The sequence below is a fragment of the Giraffa tippelskirchi genome, chromosome 11, assembly GCF_054371585.1.
Source record: "Giraffa tippelskirchi isolate mGirTip1 chromosome 11, T2T-mGirTip1v1.2.pri, whole genome shotgun sequence".
NCBI lineage: Eukaryota > Metazoa > Chordata > Mammalia > Artiodactyla > Giraffidae > Giraffa > Giraffa tippelskirchi.
In genome coordinates this window covers 2,138,958-2,159,065 of record NC_137285.1, presented here as the reverse complement: position 1 = coordinate 2,159,065, position 20,108 = coordinate 2,138,958, and the positions used below count along the sequence as shown (strand labels likewise).

Here is a 20,108-nt window from a genome sequence, read left to right as displayed (position 1 = left end):
GAACTAAGATCCTGTAAGCTGCGTTGGCTGGCCAACAAAGGAAACAAAAAAAGACAGACAGACATGACCTGTTCCCACCTTTCCTTCCATGGACAACCCCAAGGCCAGGTCCAGTCCAGGTCCATTGCTATGGTCAAGAAAGAAGCTCCCTGGGGCTTGTGGCTGTGGAGTGATATGTGGTCAGCCTGAGTGTCCACCAACAAGACTGGGCATCCCACACCAACTTCAAACTTGGTACCCAGGAAGAGGTCAAGCCCTCAGGACACAGGCTGGTACATGCTTACCTACAGACCAGAGCTGTGTGAGAAGTGGACTCTACAGTGTGGCCAGGAGGCACACCTTTCAAGAGGGCGCTAATCCAGGTGGCCAGCCTCTACCCCCTTCCTCCGTCTCTAGGGGAGAGCTTGGCACTTCCATTGTGCTCACATGCCTTTTCCTCTTCTACTCTCCCTGGGACAGCTTTATCTCAATAGATTGTTGTTGTTGTTCATTTGCCCAGTCATGTCTGCAACCCCATGGACTGCAGCACGCCAGACCTCCCTGTCCCTCACCATCTCCTGAAGTTTGCCCAAGTTCATGTCCATTGCATTGGTGATGCCATCCAGCCATCTTATCCTCTGATGCCCTCTTCTGCTTCTGCCCTCAAACTTTCCCAGCATCAGGGACTTTTCCAATGAGTCAGGCTGTTCGCATCAGATGACCAAACTACTGGACCTTCAGCTTCAGCATCCGTCCTTCTAACAAGTATTCAGTGTTGATCTCCCTTTAGATTGACTGGTTTGATCTCCTTGCTGTCCAAGGGACTTTCAGGAGTCTTCACCAGCACCACAATTCGAAGGCATCAATTCTTTGGCATTCTGCCTTCTTTATGGTCCAGCTCTCACAACCGTATGTGACCACTGGAAAGACCATAGCCTTGACTATAGGGACCTTTGTCAGAGTAATGTCTCTGTTTTTCAACACACTGTCTAGGTTTGTCATAGCTCTCCTGCCAAGAAGCAAACTTTGCAGTGATTGTACAGCCCAAGAAGAGGAAATCTGTCAGTACTTCCACCTTTTCCCCTTCTATTTGCCATGAAGTAATGGGGCCAGATGCCACGATATTAGTTTTTTTAACATTTAGTTTTAAGCCGGCTCTTTCCCTCTCCTCCATCCTCACCTCATCAGTGCAGAGCATCTGGCTTCTTGCTGCCTCTGCCCTGAGTAAGAAATCATAAAAGGATGGTCTCACAGCTTAAATGCAAGGGTGGGACAGAGAGGGACCAAAAGATAAGGGACCACGACACACTGAAAAAACTCAATCAATGACGATTTGCACCACCTGCTTACCCACAGCACTGAAGGTGAAGAAAGTCTTAAGTCAGTCCCGTCTGATTCTTTGTGACCCCATGTACTGTAGCCTGACAGCCTCCTCTATGGAATTCCCGAGGAAAGAATACTGGAGTGGCTAGTCACTCCCTTCTCCAGGGGATCTTCCCGATTCAGGGACCAAGTCTGAGTCTCCTGCATTGCAGGTGGATTCTTTACCATCTGCGTCATCAGGGAAGCCCAAATCGAGGTGATGCTGATTTCCAGGACATTCCTAGATCAAAATTTTGGTGGTCCATGCCGGTCCCAGCTCCTTCAGTCACAAACAGGGGTATAGTTGGAGCCCTCCACTCTGAGAGGGTGCTGTTATTTTGTTTAGTTGCTAAATCTTCTCTGAATCTTAGAGGACTTGGTCTCAGCAAAGAGCTCTGATGGGCAGAGAATTAGTTAAAAGCCTTAGTGCTGCCAGGTTGGCAGAGAACCAGGATTTAGAGGAAATTTTATCTTTACCATGTGGCTTAAGGTAAAAATTAAGGATTAAGGTTTTAAAAAAAAGTTACAGATGAATCACAGCAAGGAGAAAAATGCCAAGTTACACTCAAAACTGAAATACTGAAATTGGAAGTGACTTTTTTTGACGATTGGGAATGGATTTCCGTCAGCCTTTGAATAAATAATTGTGTGTGTAAGTTTTTATTAATGTAAAAACAAAATAAAGCCTGTGGCGATCTTTGTGGCATAAAAGCACATTTAGACAATGGGTTCAGGGACGTTGGGTTGTCTCTTAGATACTGGAGGCCTCCCTGGCGGCTCAGATGGTAAAGAATCTGCCTGCAATGCAGGATACCCGAGTTCAATCCCTGGGTTGGGAAGATCCCCTGGAAAAGGGAACGGCCACCCACTGCAGTATTCTCACCTGTAGAATTCCATGGGCAGAGAAGTCTGGCAGGCTACAGTCCATGCGGTCCCAAACAGTCAGATATAACTGAGCAGTGGGAAGGTGGGCACGGGCTGGTGGGTCCCAGAGGCACCAGATGGTCTGCTGGTGAATATCCCCCAGGACTCCGGGCCTGACTGCACAGTGAACCCATCTTGGCACTGCCCAGGGTCTGGGATGGAGGCTTTGCGTCTGCTGGATCCACTGGGGAAAATGCTCGAGTCCAGGGCCTGGGTGGGGTTAGCAGCGAGGGTCCCTTGGAAGAAGGTTCCCTCCAGAGGTGCTCACTCCTGGACACTTAGTTCGTTCCAGGCCCTGAGGATGCACCTTCTATATGATGACAGATTGAATAGCCTCAGAAATAAGGGAGGAGGTGGATGTCCCGGAAATGAGAACCACAAGGAGTGGGTAAGAAATGGTGCCCTAAACTCTTGTAGCCGATCCTTGTCCATCAGAGAGCATCTAGGCCCCACTCACGCTCAGGCCCTTTTATTCAACCACTAACAGGAGGGTCATGGGTTTAAAAGGGAGAATCATGGTCACAGATCACAGAGGGCACCAAATGATTGACACTGAAGTTCCCTTTCTTTGTAACAATCCAACACGGGGTAACGCCCCCATCAACCTCCCAAGCCCGAATTCCCCCTCCAAAATTCAGATTCACATTTCTAACTCTGTAGGAACACATCTGTCCCCAAATCCCACCAACCCCTCCCCGCTGCCCACTCTAAATCACCTTTCCTTTTCCCGCGTGCACTGAACAATTGTCTGAAGCTGGGGACAAAGCCTGCAACTCGTGAGCCGGCCTAGGCGGGCACATAGCAGGGGCACAGGATGAGCTCAGGGTCGTAGAAGGTCCGGTCACCACAGTGCGGACAGCGGTTGGCGCTGAACCAGACCACGCTGGGCCGCCCAGACTCACACAGCAGCTGCTTGAGCCAAGCGTGCAGCTGAGCCAGGCGGCCCAGGTGCAGGGTGCCGCACACATCCTCATAGCTCTCCAGGGGTGCGGGGTACAGCACGTGGCTCAGCTTGCTCAGCCCCGCAGTGTGGTGCAGCAGGCTCTCCAGCACGGCCATGGAGATGGGGTTGCCGCAGAAGCTGAAGGTGGTGAGCTGGGAGCAGCGGCTCAGGGAGGGCAGGAGGGTGCTGAACTGGGAGTCCATGATGCCGCACTCGTCCAGGTCCAGGTCCTGCAGGGTGGCCACGGTCCTCTTGATCAGGACCTGCAGGGGCTCCAAGCTGAGGTTGGTCAGGTTGACCCCGCTGAGGCCCAGGTCCTTCAGCAGGCTGACGCTCGGGCACTGCGACAGGTACATCAGGTCTGACTCCGAAATCAGGCAGTTGGTGATGGACAGGGTCTCCACAGGGGTCTTCAGGCAACTGGGGAGAGACAGGGCGGTCAGTCCCAGGGACGGAGCTGGCGGGTGGAGGGATGTGGGGAGGAGAGGCCTGTTTCACCGGAACACAGGGCATCTCACTGGTTCGGGGCTGGCCTCTCACCTTCTTGACAGGAAGGCAGGGGGTCTTCCGGGGAGAAGGTCATGCTCACATGGGTATGACCTCTCCCTGCACAAAATGATGAACTATTTTCGATGTGGGAAACAAACAGTAAACAAATGTTATTTGCCTATTTCAGCTTACTAGTATTTGGTTAGCAGGAATTAGGATGTTTTTACAGGACACGACTAGTTGAACTCAACAGCAGGCTGGATGCAGTGGACATGGGCTGATGGGTCCCAGAAGTTACAGATGATCTCTGGGTGAATATCCCCCAGATATTCGGGGGCCACATACTATCCCTCACCACCTACAATTCTTTTTTTTTTTCTTCTTTCTTCTGGTTGCTCAGTGAACACACTTATTCCTAATGCTTGGAGTTTGCAGCTGCCAAAAAGGGAATCGATCCAACTCATTCATACAAACAGACTAGGCTGCATCCTCTCAGCTTTCATCACCGTGTTCAAGGCCGAGCAATAAACTGTTACTGAGGATTTCCTATGTATTCAGAAGGCTTAGAGGAAAATAATAATTGTAATTTGGACTTAGAGATTGGAGCCACTTCAACAATGATACTCATTTGACTTTTTCTCTTCTCTGGACTGTTTAGGAGCCACAATTTCCCCCTCCTGATCCCTCCCTGTCATCTCCAGAATCACCCACTTCCCACAGCTCACTTGGAGCCTAAAACAGCTCAGGACAGAAGCGGCAGGTGGGAGAGAGAGACAGAGCTTCGGACTTCAAACCTCACGCCTGATGGGCCAATGTCCTTCTCGATTAGTTATCTGTCATCATCTCAGCTAAGATACCACTCTCGGGAAGAATTCCCAAGGGCATCTCACCTGGCCCCCACCATGCGGACTCCCAGCAAGAAGTCCCCTTTGACAGCATCTAACCTGGGCCACGCCTCTGACCCTAACCAGGGAGGTGACGTGACAAGACACCAGGGGACGGAGCGGTGGCATCATGAGGACTTCTGAGTGGCCCGTGCACCCTGGCAACGTCCCCAGTGGGCACAGAGTAGATGGCCCGAAGGCAAGGAAACGAGAGAGGCCCACTCTGGCCTGCGGAGCTGGCGCCACGCCTCACCTGAGCACCTGGTGAGGAGGGAGATGGAGTCCACGTAGAGCTCCTGCAGGCGGGGCAGGTTCAGGAACTGGGCAGTGAGCTGCCCGATGCAGTGCTCCTCCTGGTCGGGGGCGGCGTGCGGCAGCACGTGGATGTGCGAGAGCAGCAGCCGGCGCAGGTTGCCCATCCGGCCCAGGTGCGGCACGAACCTGCCCAGGGTGGCCTGCTTCCAGGTGCAGTTCACCTCCAGGTCCTGGACAGAGTCCAGCTGCACCACCTTCAGGATCCTCCTGATGCTCTGCATGGGCATGGCGAAGATCCTCAGCCTCTGGCAGCGCAGGTGCAGCAGGCCCCTCCTCTGCTTGGCCTTCTTCAGCAGGCAGCTGAGGGTCTCATCCAGGGTGTCCTCCTTGAGGCACAGGTCGACCAGCACCTCCACAGGGGCCCAGGCCAGCTTCAGCCCTGCCTTGGAACCCTCCACTCTGCGCCTCTTCTGCATGGGCTGGGCCGGCTCGGGCTCCAGCAGCGAGAACATGCTGGCCTTGATGCCGGACCACACAGTCCAGAAGTCCTGGTGGGAGTTCCGGCGCAACTCCAGCACCTGCAGCTTCCACCGCCTGCGGGGCCACGGTGGACATGCTGAGCTGTGCAGAGGCCGACAGGCATCAGGACCTCCACCAGGGCTCTGCACTCCACACACCAGCGGCTCCTCCAGCTTCCGGGCCCCCCCTTGTCCCCACTTTAAGGGACACTGGGGGGGGGGCCACGAGCCTGTTGTCCCCTCTGCCCCTCAACCAGACTTGTACACTCGAACGCCTGTTCCCAGCTGACCCCGCACCCTGCCCCGGCTGCATCTTGCTCACAGCCCCAGTCCCCACCAGTCTGCCAGGTCGATCTTACCTGGGGCGGACCTCCTGAGCAAGCAGGACGTCCAGGCCATGGAGTGCAGCCTGGAAGGTCTGCAGATGAGGCTGGTGGTCCTTCATGAGGGCCCCCAGTGGGAGGCAGGGGAAGGGCCAGGCCTGCACCATTGCCTTCAGAGCCTGGGTGTGCCTCCCGGCAAAGGCCGCGGTAAACAGCGGCGGGAAGACGGGAAGAGCTCAGTGGGCAGCTCCTCCAGGGCCGTGATGGCCAAGGCCTCGTTCCGCAGCAAGCTCTGGCCGGCCAGCTCCAGGAGTCGGTGCGGGGCCCGGACGCCCATCCTGAAGAACTTACTCCAGAACGAGTCCTGGGGGGATGTCAGACAGCGAGGGGGGTGGGGATGGGTCCTTCTCCAGCCAAGGACCGGGGAGACCCTGCTGTCCCTTCAACCTCAGGGAACTCAAGGCAGGGTCAGAGACATCCTCTGGCCACAAAGTCACAGCTCTGGCCCCACTGGCACCAGGACAGGCATCTCTCCAGGCAGCAACAAGGGGACAAGGGGACCTCCTGCCCCATCCCGTATCTACTGGCTGCTGCATTTAATCCCAGCCCTGCTGGCCGGTGGACACCTAGGAGTCTGACAGCTGCCCCACTCTCTTCAGAGAAAGCTTCTGATTATTACTCAAGGGCTGAAAACAGGGGTAAGGAGTTTAGCCCGACATGGCCTGTCTCTAAAGTCCAACCAATAACTCACGCAATGGGTGCTGTTACGCCGCTGAATAACAAGACATACCTTTCACTGTGCATCTCTTCTACAAACATTATTACCATTCAGTTCAGTGGAGGAAAGCGCTCACAGTCAGAACAAAGCCTCCACTCTTTAAAATATTCTACCGATTTTTTTTTTATTCCATGGAATTAAAAAACAGCTTTTAGTTTTTAACACAAAAAGAAATCCCAAAAACCCTTTAAACTAGTAAAATCACAAAACCATAAAATGCTATGAACTATAATCACTGGTCACAAACTAAAATGTAAAATGTCATCCAAAGATTCCTCCTAATTAGATATCTTTCATTAATCAATTCCAGGAACTTCCCTGGCAGTTCAGTGAGGAGGACTCTGTGCTTTCACTGCAGGGGCATGAGTTCTATCCCCATCAGGGAACTAAGACCCCAGATGCTGCTCGGTGTGGCCCCATCCCCCCACCCCCACCCAATTCTATTTGGTTAAGAAACATTGTAACCGTCTGTACAAGTGGCGAAAATCAGAGAAGAAACCAAACTGGCTGGGATAAAGGTAAAACTGCGTGTAGAAGCAAAAGCAAAGCGTGTAACTGCCAACGTGAATGGAAAGGCAAAGAGAATTCTCTCCAGGATCATGGCCTGTGTGGCCTGTCCCGTGAAGACCCCGGCAGGGGCAGCTGTCAGAGCCTGAGGCTCCAGGGTGGAGCAGTGTGCTCAGGCCTGAGTCCCTCTTCTCCTTCCAGGACACGCTTTTCAGATTCTGGCTGAAATTTCCATTTCCGGCTAACGTGCCATCTTACTACTAGATCTCCATCCAGCTAAGGCTGAGCGGGTTTTTTACTTTATCACTACATACAACTAACTGATGGGATCCTGTCTGTTCACAAAAGCAAAAATATAAAAGAAGAAAACCAACCTGAAGGTACATTCGTTGGGGCAGTTTGGGCCACATCAAGATCACCCAAATGCTCACGTTCAGACAGCTTTGTGCGGATGGTGGTGTCACCCCAAAAGAAAAAGAAAGTAAGACTCCTGAGTATCACACTGTCACCTACACATTACATCAGACAGCGAAACACGTGCCCATTCACGGGGAACAGAGGTGTAATGGAGGGATTATGGGTCCTCCCGATTTTGAGGGTCCAGGCTTCCCTGGAACTGGTCAGGTCAAAAGGACACCTAGGAGCTGGCCATGGCACCCCACTCCAGTACTCTTGCCTGGAAAATCCCATGGATGGAGGAGCCTGGTAGGCTGCAGTCCAAGGGGTCGCTAAGAGTCGGACACGACTGAGCGACTTCACTTTCACTTTTCACTTTCATGCATTGGAGAAAGAAATGGCAACCCACTCCAGTGTTCTTGCCTGGAGAATCCCATGGACGGCGGAACCTGGTGGCTGCCGTCTATGGGGTCGCACAGAGTCGGACATGACTGAAGCAACGTAGCAGTAGCAGCAGGAGCTGGCCAGGAGAACAGGGGGACCAGACATTTGTAATGAAACCAAGGAAAGTACTCAAGACAAGTGTGTTTTGTTTGGAGGAATTGAAAGACTTTTCTTAGGATAGGCTTGAGAAATTGCCAGCAGACGGACTGGCTAAGAAGGGACCAGGTGGATCCCTTAAACCCAAGGCAAACCCAAGATCCACGCTTCCTCCCTCTCGGGAGGCAATGGACATTTCCTCCCTGAAGCTAGGAGATTAAATTTAGGAATGTAGGTTGGGAGAGGATGGAACTGTTTTGGCTGGCCAAACCTGGGACACGCCTTGTTCTGCCTGAAAGCCATGGAGGGGTTAGGGCTCTCCTGAAGGGAAATCAGCATGGGCCAAGGACACAAATCTGTGTCAGCAAACGGCTACAACCGGAGGCTCAGGCGTCCCCCTGCACATCCCAGCCTGGGCTCTGTCCAGCAACCTGTACCCTCACCATGACCTTCAAGGGCTCCTTCCCAAGTGAAGCTGGTAACCCAGTGTTCCCTCAGTGCTAGTGAACAAGTAATTCAAAGCACCTTCGAACCCCCCACGCCCCACCCCTCTCCCTCCACTAAGGCTCTCACTTACAGAGATTCTGATGGGAGCTCCACTTTAAGCCCACAATACAATTCAGTTTTTCCTCTGCTTTGTATTAAGCACAGGCAGAAACACAGACTTTCTCCCTGGGGAGGTGCAAAGCCTGCATCAAAGGGTCTGGGGTGAAGCCCCTGCTGGGCTGGCTGACACACTGGTTCTGCTGCGGTCTCAGAACACAGACGGATGGAAACTCTCCACCCTCGGCATTGTGATGCCGCAATAGTTCTATTTGGAGGGCAAGAAGGTGACCTTCCCTGAAGGATACTCTACAGTTTGGTAACTTCCCAGAGATGGCATTCACCAAATTCCTACCATCCTCATCAGCAGCCAGAGGTGTGGGTGTCCCTTAAATAGAGTTAAAACCCTAAAATAGGGTTAAGCTGGAATGTGCCTTGTGGGCATTTTAACTTCCGGCAATCACCCTGACCAATCAGCTGCAGGAGTTCTAGATTCACAACAAAGATAATCATCAAGTCCCTGATTAGGGAGCAGCCAGAATGATGCGGGCACTTTCCATCCAGTACCTCAAATAACTTTCAGAGAGAGGCTGAAACCACCCCTGGTTTCCTTCTCAGCCTGATGAGCCCAAGACTCAGCCAAGGGAGGACGCTGGCGTCCCCCACGAAGGAGTAAAAAGAAGACCCACTTGGGCGAAGATGGATGGATGGGTGGATCTGCCCCACTGACCATTAGGAAGAGCTAGCTGACTTCACAGGGACTTGGGGAAACAGGAAACAGCAGAGGTCTAAGCTTGGGATGTTTCCATGGGAACTCAGCATCCAAGAGATCTAAGGATGCAGGAGGGACCGCTGTCTTCAAATGATCTAAAAACAGGAAGTATCAGCCAAAGTCTTTCCGAGCAAGGCAGGGGATAGGCCTCTGTCCACCTCCAGCTCCACAGAGTCTGTTTGTGCAGGGGACTCACTGGACACAGAAGCACTAGGGGCTCATCTGCATGAAGACGTGTTCTTCCTGCCCACTGTCAGCTCTGGCCCAGGACGACTCCCAGGACCCAGGCATGAGTCAACCTGGGGGACATTTCTACCTGTTTCTGTGTTGCACAGGCTGGTGCAGCCTCTGAGCTCATTTCGGGGTGGGAAGAGCTCATTCCCTCTCTAGTTGCAGAATTCCTTCTGGGACTGCAAATCATCTGCTCCCCAGGGCCTTTCTGGGGTCTTTGGAATGCATCTGTGCCCAAAGAGGCACCAGAAATGCTGGAAGATGACCCTTCCTGGCTTTTGGAGGAAGACCACAGCTTCGCTGGTCCTCAGAGGCCCCAGGCTGACAAGAAGCCCTGGGAACCTGGCCGATGGTGGCTCTCCAGACCCAGCCTCCAGCAGACGAGATCCCACCTGGAGTTCCAGTATGTCTCTCCTCCCTCCACTCTGGAGTCAGATCTCTTCTTACCCTGGAATATTCTGCCCTCTGGGTCTTTCGAAAAAGGTCTCTATGAGCCCTCTCTGCCTCTTCCTGTGCTTGGCGAGACAGAGTCAATGCCATCTAGACCCAAACAAAAGAAGCTCCCTCCTTTTTCTTCCCCAGTGAAGACTTGCCAGACGTCCAGGTCACCGAGGGTGGCGCTTCTAGAAGCAAAGGAGCAGTAGGGTGGAGTGGTGAGGGGGGGGGTTGAGGGTCTGCTCCAGGCAGGTAGGACTGCAGGGCTGGGCAGGGGGTAGCCCAGAACAAGGGGGAGGGAGGAAATGACAGCAGGACTAGGGGCCTGGTCTCCTGGCTCTCGGAGCTGCATCGCATTGCTGGAGCGCTGTCGGGATCACTGAGGGCCCTGCAGGCTGCACTTGGGGGCTGCAAGTGTCCCCGGGTGGTAGGGACAGAATAATAGAACAGGATGATCGGTTAGCTTAGTGCTCCATTAGGGAGCGGCAGATAGAGAAGAAACTTTACGGGGTTTGGGGAGACCACAATAAGACTACTGACACTCAAGAAAGTAATGGAAAAACTGTGAAACACGTAGGCTCACTCAATACATAACGCAAAACAAGGCGCTTAGCATCAAAGCCAGGCTGGCCTGCTTCAATCAAAGCTAACTTGCTTAGCAACAAAACCATGCAACAGAACCCCAAGACATGGCCCAAAACAAAAAAACAGTGGTGGCAGAAGACCTACATCCTGCCTAGTAGCTCAGTGAGTTAATAACCCCTGAACATGCTCTTTGGCCCCTAAGACATGTTCTTTCCACAATGCCCCCCAAACAATAAAACAACAGCAGAAAACAAGACCTACAACCTGCCCAGTGGTGTCATCAAGTTAATGCCCCCCAAAACAGGCTCCGTGCATGCAAAACACAATCACTTACGGAAAGGTGACTTTTCAAAACGAAAGATCTGCATTGTACTGAGACCTAAAAATATCTTTCCCAAGTAATATGACAGGGAAATCTAGTGTGCTGCAGTCCACGGGGTCGCAAAGAGTCGGATACGACTGAGCAACTGAACTGAACTATGATAGTCCTAGCCTGACCATACAGAGCGGGACAAGTAAACTTCCCTGCCCTACCTGGGGGAGGCACTGATGGTGGAAGCGTGATGTCTACTCAAGAAAAAGAAGATCTTTCCCCTCCCCTCTCCCTCTGATCCTGAAAGTGTAACTCACCGAGTGCTTAGGGCGGCGCAATGCTTGTGGACCTTGCGCGTGTCGCATTCTAATAAATCACTTCTTCTCTATCACTTTGCTTCTCACCTAATTTCTTTCTAGTATTAAGTATTAGTCGCTCAGTCGGGTCTGACTTTTTGCGACCCCATGGACTGTAGCCCACCAGGCTCCTCTGTCCATGGGATTCTCTAGGCAAAAATACTGGAGTGGGTTGCCGTTTCCAACTTCAGGGAACCTTCCCAACTGTACATAAAGGAGACTTCATTAATGTGCATTAGAGGATACCCCCGGTTAACCTGTTATTGAAAACTGCCTCTTTAATTAACCTGTTATTGAAAACTGCCTGTTTAAATTCTATACCAATTCTATACCTCTGGTTGGCTGATTGTTTATTTAGGTTTTAAGGTGAATGACCTGGGGCTATTTGTTTCCATCATGAGACATAAAGGTCTGTGCTGCCAGAGCTCTCTGCAGCCCTGGAAACAACGCCTAATGGTTTCACAGGGTCCGACTCTGTTTTTCTCTGCCTAGGGGAGGTGCCAGTGGCTGACCCCCTCCCTAACTCCAAGGGCGCGTGGAGGGGGCACTGAGACTGGACACACAGATGAGAGAGGCTCAGAGAGAAGTGGGCGGGGGCAGCCTTCTCAGCAATGGGGAGGGACACCTCGTGAAACTGTCATGTTCATCTTCTAGTTACAAGTACGGCTTTTTGGCAACGGGTTTGCCGCCGGGACACAGGTGTCGTGAAAACCACCGTTAAACCTAAGCCAAAACGGGAAAGGAGAAGACCCGCATCAACATCGTTGTCATCGGGCACGCCGATTCAGGGACGTCCACCACGACCGGCCATCTGATCCACAAACGCGGCGGGATCGACAAGAGTACAATTGAAAAGTCGAGCAGGAGGCTGCCGAGATGGGAAAGGGCTCCTTCAAACGTGCCTGGGTCTTGGACAAACTGGAAGCTGAACATGAGCGTGCTATCACCATTGATATCTCCCTGTGGAAATCTGAGACAAGCAAGTACTATGCTACCATCATTGATGCCCCAGGACACAGAGACTTCATCAAAAACATGACTACAGGGATATCCCAGGCTGACTGTGCTGTCCTGATTGTTGCTGCTGGTGTTGGTGAATTTGAAGCCGGTATCTCCAAGAATGGGCAGACCCATGAGCAGGCCTGCCAGGAGCCAGCTCACGAGATCCCACCCGTGACAGAGTCATGAGGAAGAGGACTGATTGAGCAGAGCTTCTCAGGCCTCAGGGGTTCTCGGAAAGCTGCCGCAGCGCTCACCTTAAAGATGATATCTGTCTCTCTGATGTTTGCTATAATAAACCTCTTCTTATCTTCTGTGACTTAGGCAAAAGGCTTTTCCTGAGTCTCTTCTAAAATAGATCAGTCTGAAACCTCAATCGACTAGGCCCCTGAACGATAGCACCCTAATAAAATTATCTAAGATATAGAGTATGCTAATCTAAATTCCTCTTGCTAGCATATTGGTTTGCTTAATAAATATACCTGTGCCTTTGGAGCTAATGTGCATGGCTGCTCCTTAGCAACAAAACAGCGTTGAGAGCTTCCACACAAAAAGCCCCGATGGGCACAGAGCCCTTTGTAGGGAAAAAAGGCTCATTAGGAAATATAACAGATATTGCTTTATGAAACTGTTACTTAGTCTATATTCATTCACTATGTTTTTGCTCTTAATGTATTTAGCCAATATAATAAAAGCATAATAGTTAGAGATTTATATAAATAAAAGTTTAGCTTTAATGCAAATAATAAGACGATTGTTAATTCAGCTGGTGATTTTGCTAAGCACCGACCTTGGCGCTTTCAGCTTGCTGTGCCATGACTTTATGGGACCGCATTCTTCTCTGTTAGGCTCAAGGCATAAGACAGAGTACAGAAAACAGATTTTACCTTGAAACTCTGAGTTTATGAATTCTTTCTTTGTCATAATCTGCTGTGCCTGTATTCTTTAAAAAAAAATGTAACCTTGGTACTTTCTGTGCCTAATACAAAAATATTTTTTAAAAAAAGTGTCCTGGCTGATCAACCCTTATCAATAAAAGAGTCATCAGATGTTAGCAGGCCTCCAGGCCAAAAGATGATGTAAACAACTTTAAACTTTTTGTAACTAAAAACACAAACAGTGTCTTGGTTCCGATAAGGGTCACAAACTGCTGACCCATTGATTTGATTTAGCATGACTTTACACTTTACATTTGTTTCTATGTACAACTAAAAATATGAAAGCTGCCTTGAAAACAATAAAGTCAGGAGATGCTAAGACTCGCTGTGTCTTCTCATTCGCATCGCCGACGCCGTCCTTCCTGAGGGAACCCCTGGACCAGCTAGAGCAAGACTCCAGCACAGGCCCTTCTGGCTTACACTCTGGGTGTGAAACAACTAGTTGCTGGAGTTAACAAAATGGATTCCACTGAGCCACCCTCCAGCCAGAAGAGACACGAGGCAATTGTTAAGGAAGTCAGCACCTACATTAAGAAAATTGGCTACAACCCCGACACAGTAGCATGTGTGCCAATTTCTGGCTGGAATGGTGACAACATGCCGGAGCCAAATGCTAACATGCCAAGGTTCAAGGGATGGAAAGTCACCCGTAAGGACGGCAGTGCCAGCGGAACCACCCTGCTTGAAGCTCTGGATTGTATCCTGCCACCAACCCACCCAACTGACAAACCCTTGCGTTTGCCTCTCCAGGAGATCTATAAAATTGGTGGTAGTGGTACTGTCCCTGTGGGTCATGTGTAGACTGGTGTTCTCAAACCTGGCATGGTGGTCATCTTTGCTCCAGTCAGTGTAACAACTGAAGTGAAGTCTGTAGAAATGCACCATGAAGCATTGAGTGAAGCCCTTCCTGGGGACAGTGTGGGCTTCAATGTCAAGAACGTGTCTGTCAAAGATGTTCGTCATGGCAATGTGGCTGGTGACAGCAAAAATGATCCACCCATGGAAGCTGCTGGCTTCACAGCTCAGGTGATTATCTTGAACCATCCAGGCCAAATCAGTGCTGGTTATGCACCTGTGCTGGATTGTCACACAGCTCACATTGCTTGCAAGTTTGCTGAGCTGAAGGAGAAGATTGATCGTCATTCTGGGAAAAAGCTGGAATATGGTCCTAAATTCTTGAAATCTGGTGATGCTGCCATCGTTGATATGGTTCCTGGCAAGCCCATGTGTGTCGAGAGCTTCTCTGACTATCCTCCCCTGGGCCGTTTTGCTGTGTGTGACATGAGAGATGGTCGCTGTGGGTGTCATCAAAGCAGTGGGCAAGAAGGCAGCTGGAGCTGGCAAGGTCACCAAGTCTGCCCAGAAAGCTCAGAAGGCCAAATGAATATTATCCCCAATACCTGCCACCCCAGTCTTAATCAGTGGTGGAAGAACGGTCTCAGAACTGTTTGTCTCAATTGGCCATTTAAATTTCATAGTAAAAGACTGGTTAATGATAACAATGCATCATAAAGCCTTCAGAAGGAAAAGAGAATGTTTTTGTGGACCATATGTTTTGTGTGTGGCAGTTTAAGTTACAAGTTTTTAAAATCAGTACTTTTTAATGAAAACACTTTGACCAAAAATCTGTCACAGAATTTGAGACCCATTAAAAAAAGTCTAATAAAAAAAAAAAAGAAGTATGTATGAGGGAGCTGACATACAACACAAGTATAACTAATGCTGTTTTATGTTAGATATAAAAGTTAGTAGAGTAAACCCTAAGAGTTCTCATCAAAACGAAAACACTTCTATTTAATTTTGTTTCCATACGAAATGATGCATGCTCACTAGACCTACTGCGCTCAGCACTGCAGGATGGATGTGCGTGGCCTCATGATGCTGAACCCCTTAAACTTACACAGGGCTACATGTCAATTCTATTCATAGCTCAGTAAGATTGAAAGAAAAAAAAAAAGTCATGATCTTCCACTCAGGCTGTCTGAACAAAGGAAAAACAAGCAAGCCTCAAAAATAATGGCAGGCAAACCTGATCTGTACGGTGGAGCAGGGCCACCAGGGTGACCACCCATGCTAACACTGCAAAGCCAACCTTCATCATCTAAGGCACAATTATGATACTTTTCCGCGGCCATCACATATTTTTTTAAAGTTCAGAGCCCTGTTACACTAACTGTTGTAAATGCTGGTTGTTGTTCAGTCACTCAGTCCTGTCTGACTCTTTGGGACCCCATGAACCTTAGCACATCAGGATTCCCTGTCCTTCACTGTCTCCCAGAGTTTGCTCAAACTCATGTCTATTGAGTCGGTGATGCCATCCAGCCATCTCATCCTCTGTCGCCCCCTTCTCCTCCTGCCCTCAATCTTTCCCAGCATCAGGGTCTTTCCCAATGAGTCTGCTCTTCACATCAGGTGGCCAAAGTATTGGAGCTTCAGCTTCAACATCAGCCCTTCCAATGAATATTCAGGGCTGATTTCCTCTAGGATTGACTGGTTGTAATGTTTACAGAAATAAAAATAGTAAAGCTACTTTTTAGTACTCTGTGATCTTAAGCATCGAGAATTAAAGTGTTTCATTTCTTTGCAAAAAAAGTCAGCGAGGAGTCCTTTCAACTATTTCCTTTCTTCTCAGCACATAACTTTAAACTGGGGGTGAGGATCTTTCCTGTGCACGACCTGGCCAACTGTCACCCTACTTCCTAAGCCTGGATCTGCTTCCAAAGTCTCATTCTTTGTGCTTTCAGGTCTGATATTATCTCCAAGTTTCTTTATCATTACTAAGTGAAGTAACATTTGCTGGCATCATTGCCTCTGAGACATCTTCATTTCTTTTGTCACAAACAACCCTCTTTATTCAGGTTTTTCCAGGGGATGGGGAATGAGAGCCTGAAGCTGGATTCTGAATCAAAATGACAATACCTCGTATTTGGCAGAATTTAAATCACCAAAGTGTTTCACTTTCCTCATCTCAGTTTCTTCCTCAATAACTGAAACATCGTCAGCAGGGGCCTTAGGGTACTTTTTCCTTTTCACAGGCAAGGGCTGGGGCTCAAGAGAGTGTCACAGAGGGGGCCACGGAGAGTGACACGGGACCGATGCCTCTGGCCAGGTCCGGGGCTCCCTAAGCCATCCCTGGGCCAGTCTGGTAGGGCAGCATGCCCAGGAAACTCTGAGGACTGGAATACCCTACTCTGTTTGCGGGCAGTGAAACGGCTGGGGACTTAGAGCACAGAACAGGCCCCTCCGTTCAGGGGACATCACCCACCGCAGTCTAGGGACTCAGCAGGGCTGTGGGTACTGCCAGGTCATCCAGGAGGATGGGGCAACGGCGCAATATTCGGGGAGAAATCCAGAAAGGCCTCAATTTACACCTTACCTCAGCTCAACAGCTGTCCTCCAAGGGCTCAGGCTCAGGCCATCTCCCAGGAGGAAACCTCCCAGCACTGCCTGCCCTCCACAGGGGCAAGTAGGCAGACTCACTGACGGGGTGTCACCGGCAGGATCTGGAGAGCAGCCGTGCACAGAGGCCCCTCCCACAGGTGAGGCAGGAGATATGAAGGGTGTGGGGACCTTGGTCCAGTGCTGTGACTGCAGAAGCAGAGCTCAGGGACTCTCCGCCATGGCCTGGGCTCTGATCACACTCTGTCTGCACAGGAAGGGGACTGGCTGGCAGCCCCAGGCTGACCCTTTTCTCCCTCTGCCCTGAACTCCCCTGGATTCATGACCTTGACCTCTTCTCCTCTGTGCACATCGTCCTCCTCTTGGGGTCCTGGCCCCAGTCTGTCCTGACACAGACACTCAAGAGTCCGCAACTCTGGGATAGAGGGTCCACATGTTCTGCTGTGAGACGGTAGGGACACTGGGGGTTACAGCCGGGTGTGCTGGGGTCAGCAGTGCCCACGGGCTGCCTGCCAGGAGCCAGCACGCGAGATCCCACCCATGACAAGGTCATGAGGAGACCTGACGAGCAAGGCAACTCAGGCCTCAGGGATTTCGATAAGCTGCCTCGGTGCTCACCTTAAAGATGGCATCTTTCTGATGCTTGTTATAATAGACTGCTCCCTAGTTTCTGTGACTTAGGCAGAGGGCCTTCCCTGATCCTTTCCTAACCAGGTCAATTTAAAACTCTAATCGACATGCCCCCTGAACAGCAGCACTCTATAAAATTATCCATAAAAGAGAGTATTTTAATCTAAACTCCTCTTGTTAACATCTTAGTTTGCTTGAGAAATGTGCCTGTGCCTTTAGAGCTAATGTGCGTGACTGCTCCTCAACAATAAACAGCACTGAGAGCCTGTATGCACAAAAGGTCCCAATGGGCACAGAACCCTTCGAGGGGGAGAAAGCCTACTGGAAAACATAAGAAATATTACTCTATAAAACTGTTATTCGGTCTATATTTACTTGCTATGTTTTTGCTATTAACGTCCTGAGTCTGTATAATAAAGGTATAATAGAGACTTAATATAAATAAAGGTTTAGCCTTAATATAAAAACAATAAGACAGTTGTTAATTTAGCTGGTGATTTTTGTTCAAGAACTGACTTTTGTGCTACATTGTTTCAGCTTGCTGTACCATGACCTTATGGGACCCCATTCTTTTCTGTTAGGCTCAAGGCAAAAAGATAGATTACAAAAAACAGGTTTTACTTTGAAACCTTTGAGTTAATGAATCCTTTCTTTGTCATAATCCACTGTGCCTGTATTCTTTAAAATACAAGTGTTTTGGCTAATCAACCTTTATCACTAAAGAGTCATAAAGATGTTAGCAGGCCTCCAGGCCAGAAGATAATGTAAACAACTTAAGACCTTTGTAAATAAGATATACAAAAAATATCCTGGTTCCGATAAGGGTCAAAAACTGCCAACCCGTTAAGCTGATTTGGCATGACTCTACAACTCAAGATATAAAAGCTCCCTTTGAAAAATAAAGCTCAGACGCAGACGCTGCTTCACACCTGCCTAGTCTCGCTGTGCCTTCTCTTCTCTCCGCCGACGCCGTCCATCCTGAGGGAACCCCTGGACCAGCTGGAGCAGGACTCTGGCAGCTGCCCAGCAACCCCAGTGCATAACATCGTCTTTGCCCTTGGGGTCCCTCTCCATTCTCCATTCCACGTCTGGCCACACGGCCTCCCTGGCCTCCTCCAGCTGCAGCTAGAGGACTCAGTCTGTTGTGTGAGTGCTTTCTTTCCAGGAGCACCTCACTCCCAGGGGTCCCACGCTTAGGAAGAGCAAAACCTCCCTGGGCTCACCACCCATCCCTTGCCCAATACCACACAGGGGTCGAGTGTCTGGGGTCTGAAACCAGCCTCCCAAGCACAGGTTCTGAACCTAACCGTTCCCCAACACACTGCAGCTGCCTCTTCTAAGACAGCAGCGGCACCAAAGCTCTCTCAGGAAAATGACTTGGAAAACTAAAGGGTGCTCATCCTTCTCCTGCCCTGAGGGCCTCAGGCCGCGGACGCTACCCAGCTCCACGATGATCAGCACAGAGGGGGCACCAGAGGTGGTGAAGGGGACCAGCTTACCTGAAGATAACTTCCACCCGCCCTGGTTCAGCTCACAACGGCCTCAGATCCTCAAACACCTGGTTTCCCTGGTCTCCTATCGTCTCAGTCACCCGTGTCCTCCCAAGCCTGAGAGCAAGAACCAAAATGCTCCAAAAACAAGAAGACGGTGTGTCAACATGTGTATTTAGGAAGCCGGAGGGTAAACTCAAGACTGGAGAGCCCACCCCGCCCTGTGAGCGCGAGGCTCCTCTTATCTCCAAATCTGAGCAATTTCTCAACGGCTGGACCAGCAGACAATCGAAGCGCCAAGCTGGTGCTCGGGTCAAAGGGCCCTTCCTCTACGGACACTGACTGCCGTCCGCAGCCCCATTTCTGTCCCTTTCTCGGCCCTCCACGCCCTGGCACCTCCAGAGAGGGGCCCCACGTCCAGTGCCAAGCGGCGGCAGACCCTGGTTCGCTGGATTATTGCGCCCACAGCGTGGCCCCACGGCATCTTTCGGGAGCATGCGGCCCTGGCCGGCTCAAGGCCGGCTCCTCACCCGCTTCGGCCTTCACTCCAGCCCCGGGGCGGCAAATAGAATTGGGGGTCCGTGGGGGCGAACCAGGGACAAGCTCAAGGTCACCCTGCGGGAAAGCGGGGCACCCAAGGCGGGAACTTAACGGTTTGCGCGGCCGCGCCTCGCCACGTGGTCCCCGCTGAACGCTGAGGTAGAGAAGCGCTGACTCAGCAGCTACGCGCCCGGAAACCACACGGCCCGACCAATCCCAGCTTCTGTTTCCTCCCGGAGCAAATCTCACCAGATCTTGGGATCGCGAGTGGGGTCTCCCAGGGAGTCCAGAAGGGGCTTATTTTAAGAGGCGGAGAGGGCACGGAGAGAGGGGGAGGGGTGGCGCCTGTGGCCACACCCACCGGACTGGCGGGGAAGGGGCGTGGAGTGGGGGAGGGGTGTGCGGGGGAGGGGTGTGCGGGGAGGGGGCGTGGGGTGGGTGAGGGGGCGTGGGGTGGGGGAGGGGCGTGAGGGTGAGGGACTGGCGGGGAGGGGCGTGGGGGCGTGAGGGTGGGGCGTGAGGTGGGGGAGGGGCGTGGGGGCGTGGGTGGGGGAGGGGCGTGGGGGCGTGGGGTGGGGGAGGGGCGTGGGGCGTGAGGGTGAGGGGGCGGTGGGGCGAAGGGGACGGAATGAGGGGCGTGGGATGGAAGATGGGAGTGGGGGTGACGTGGGGGGAGGGGCCCTGAGATGCGGAGGGAGAGGGCGATGGGTAGAACGCCCCACCTCCAGCCCTCTGCCCACCCCACCTCTGTCTGTGCTTCCAAAACCCCTTTTCCTCTGTGCGGCGTCAGGGGTCTAAGGCCCCTGCGCAGGGGCTCTCTCCCCACCCCCGCCTCCCCCATAAGGTGTCCCTCCCTTCCCCATTCCCGTGCCCCCACTCTGGACTTTGCCACTTATGTGACCCCTGGGTCAGGGGAGACTCCAGTCCAGGGTCTATTAGACTCTCTTCTCTCCTAATCATGCCTCCCACCCCCTCTCCT

General features: G+C 51.5%; 1 protein-coding gene and 1 pseudogene across 1 annotated transcript; one reads left to right on the top strand and one right to left on the bottom strand.

The window, feature by feature from the left end:
* Window positions 1–2,718: 2,718 nt before the first annotated feature.
* LOC145526485 (melanoma antigen preferentially expressed in tumors-like) lies at window positions 2,719–19,247 on the bottom strand. The gene is given in 8 exon segments (XM_081542229.1): window positions 2,719–3,628; window positions 4,819–5,430; window positions 5,714–5,907; window positions 5,910–6,041; window positions 7,337–7,403; window positions 7,768–7,878; window positions 8,476–10,067; window positions 18,599–19,247. Coding segments are annotated over 6 exon segments (1,662 nt in total). The 5' UTR covers window positions 7,848–7,878; window positions 8,476–10,067; window positions 18,599–19,247; the 3' UTR covers window positions 2,719–3,051.
* Window positions 11,995–14,454, top strand: LOC145526492 (elongation factor 1-alpha 1-like; annotated as a pseudogene).
* Window positions 19,248–20,108: the final 861 nt, after the last annotated feature.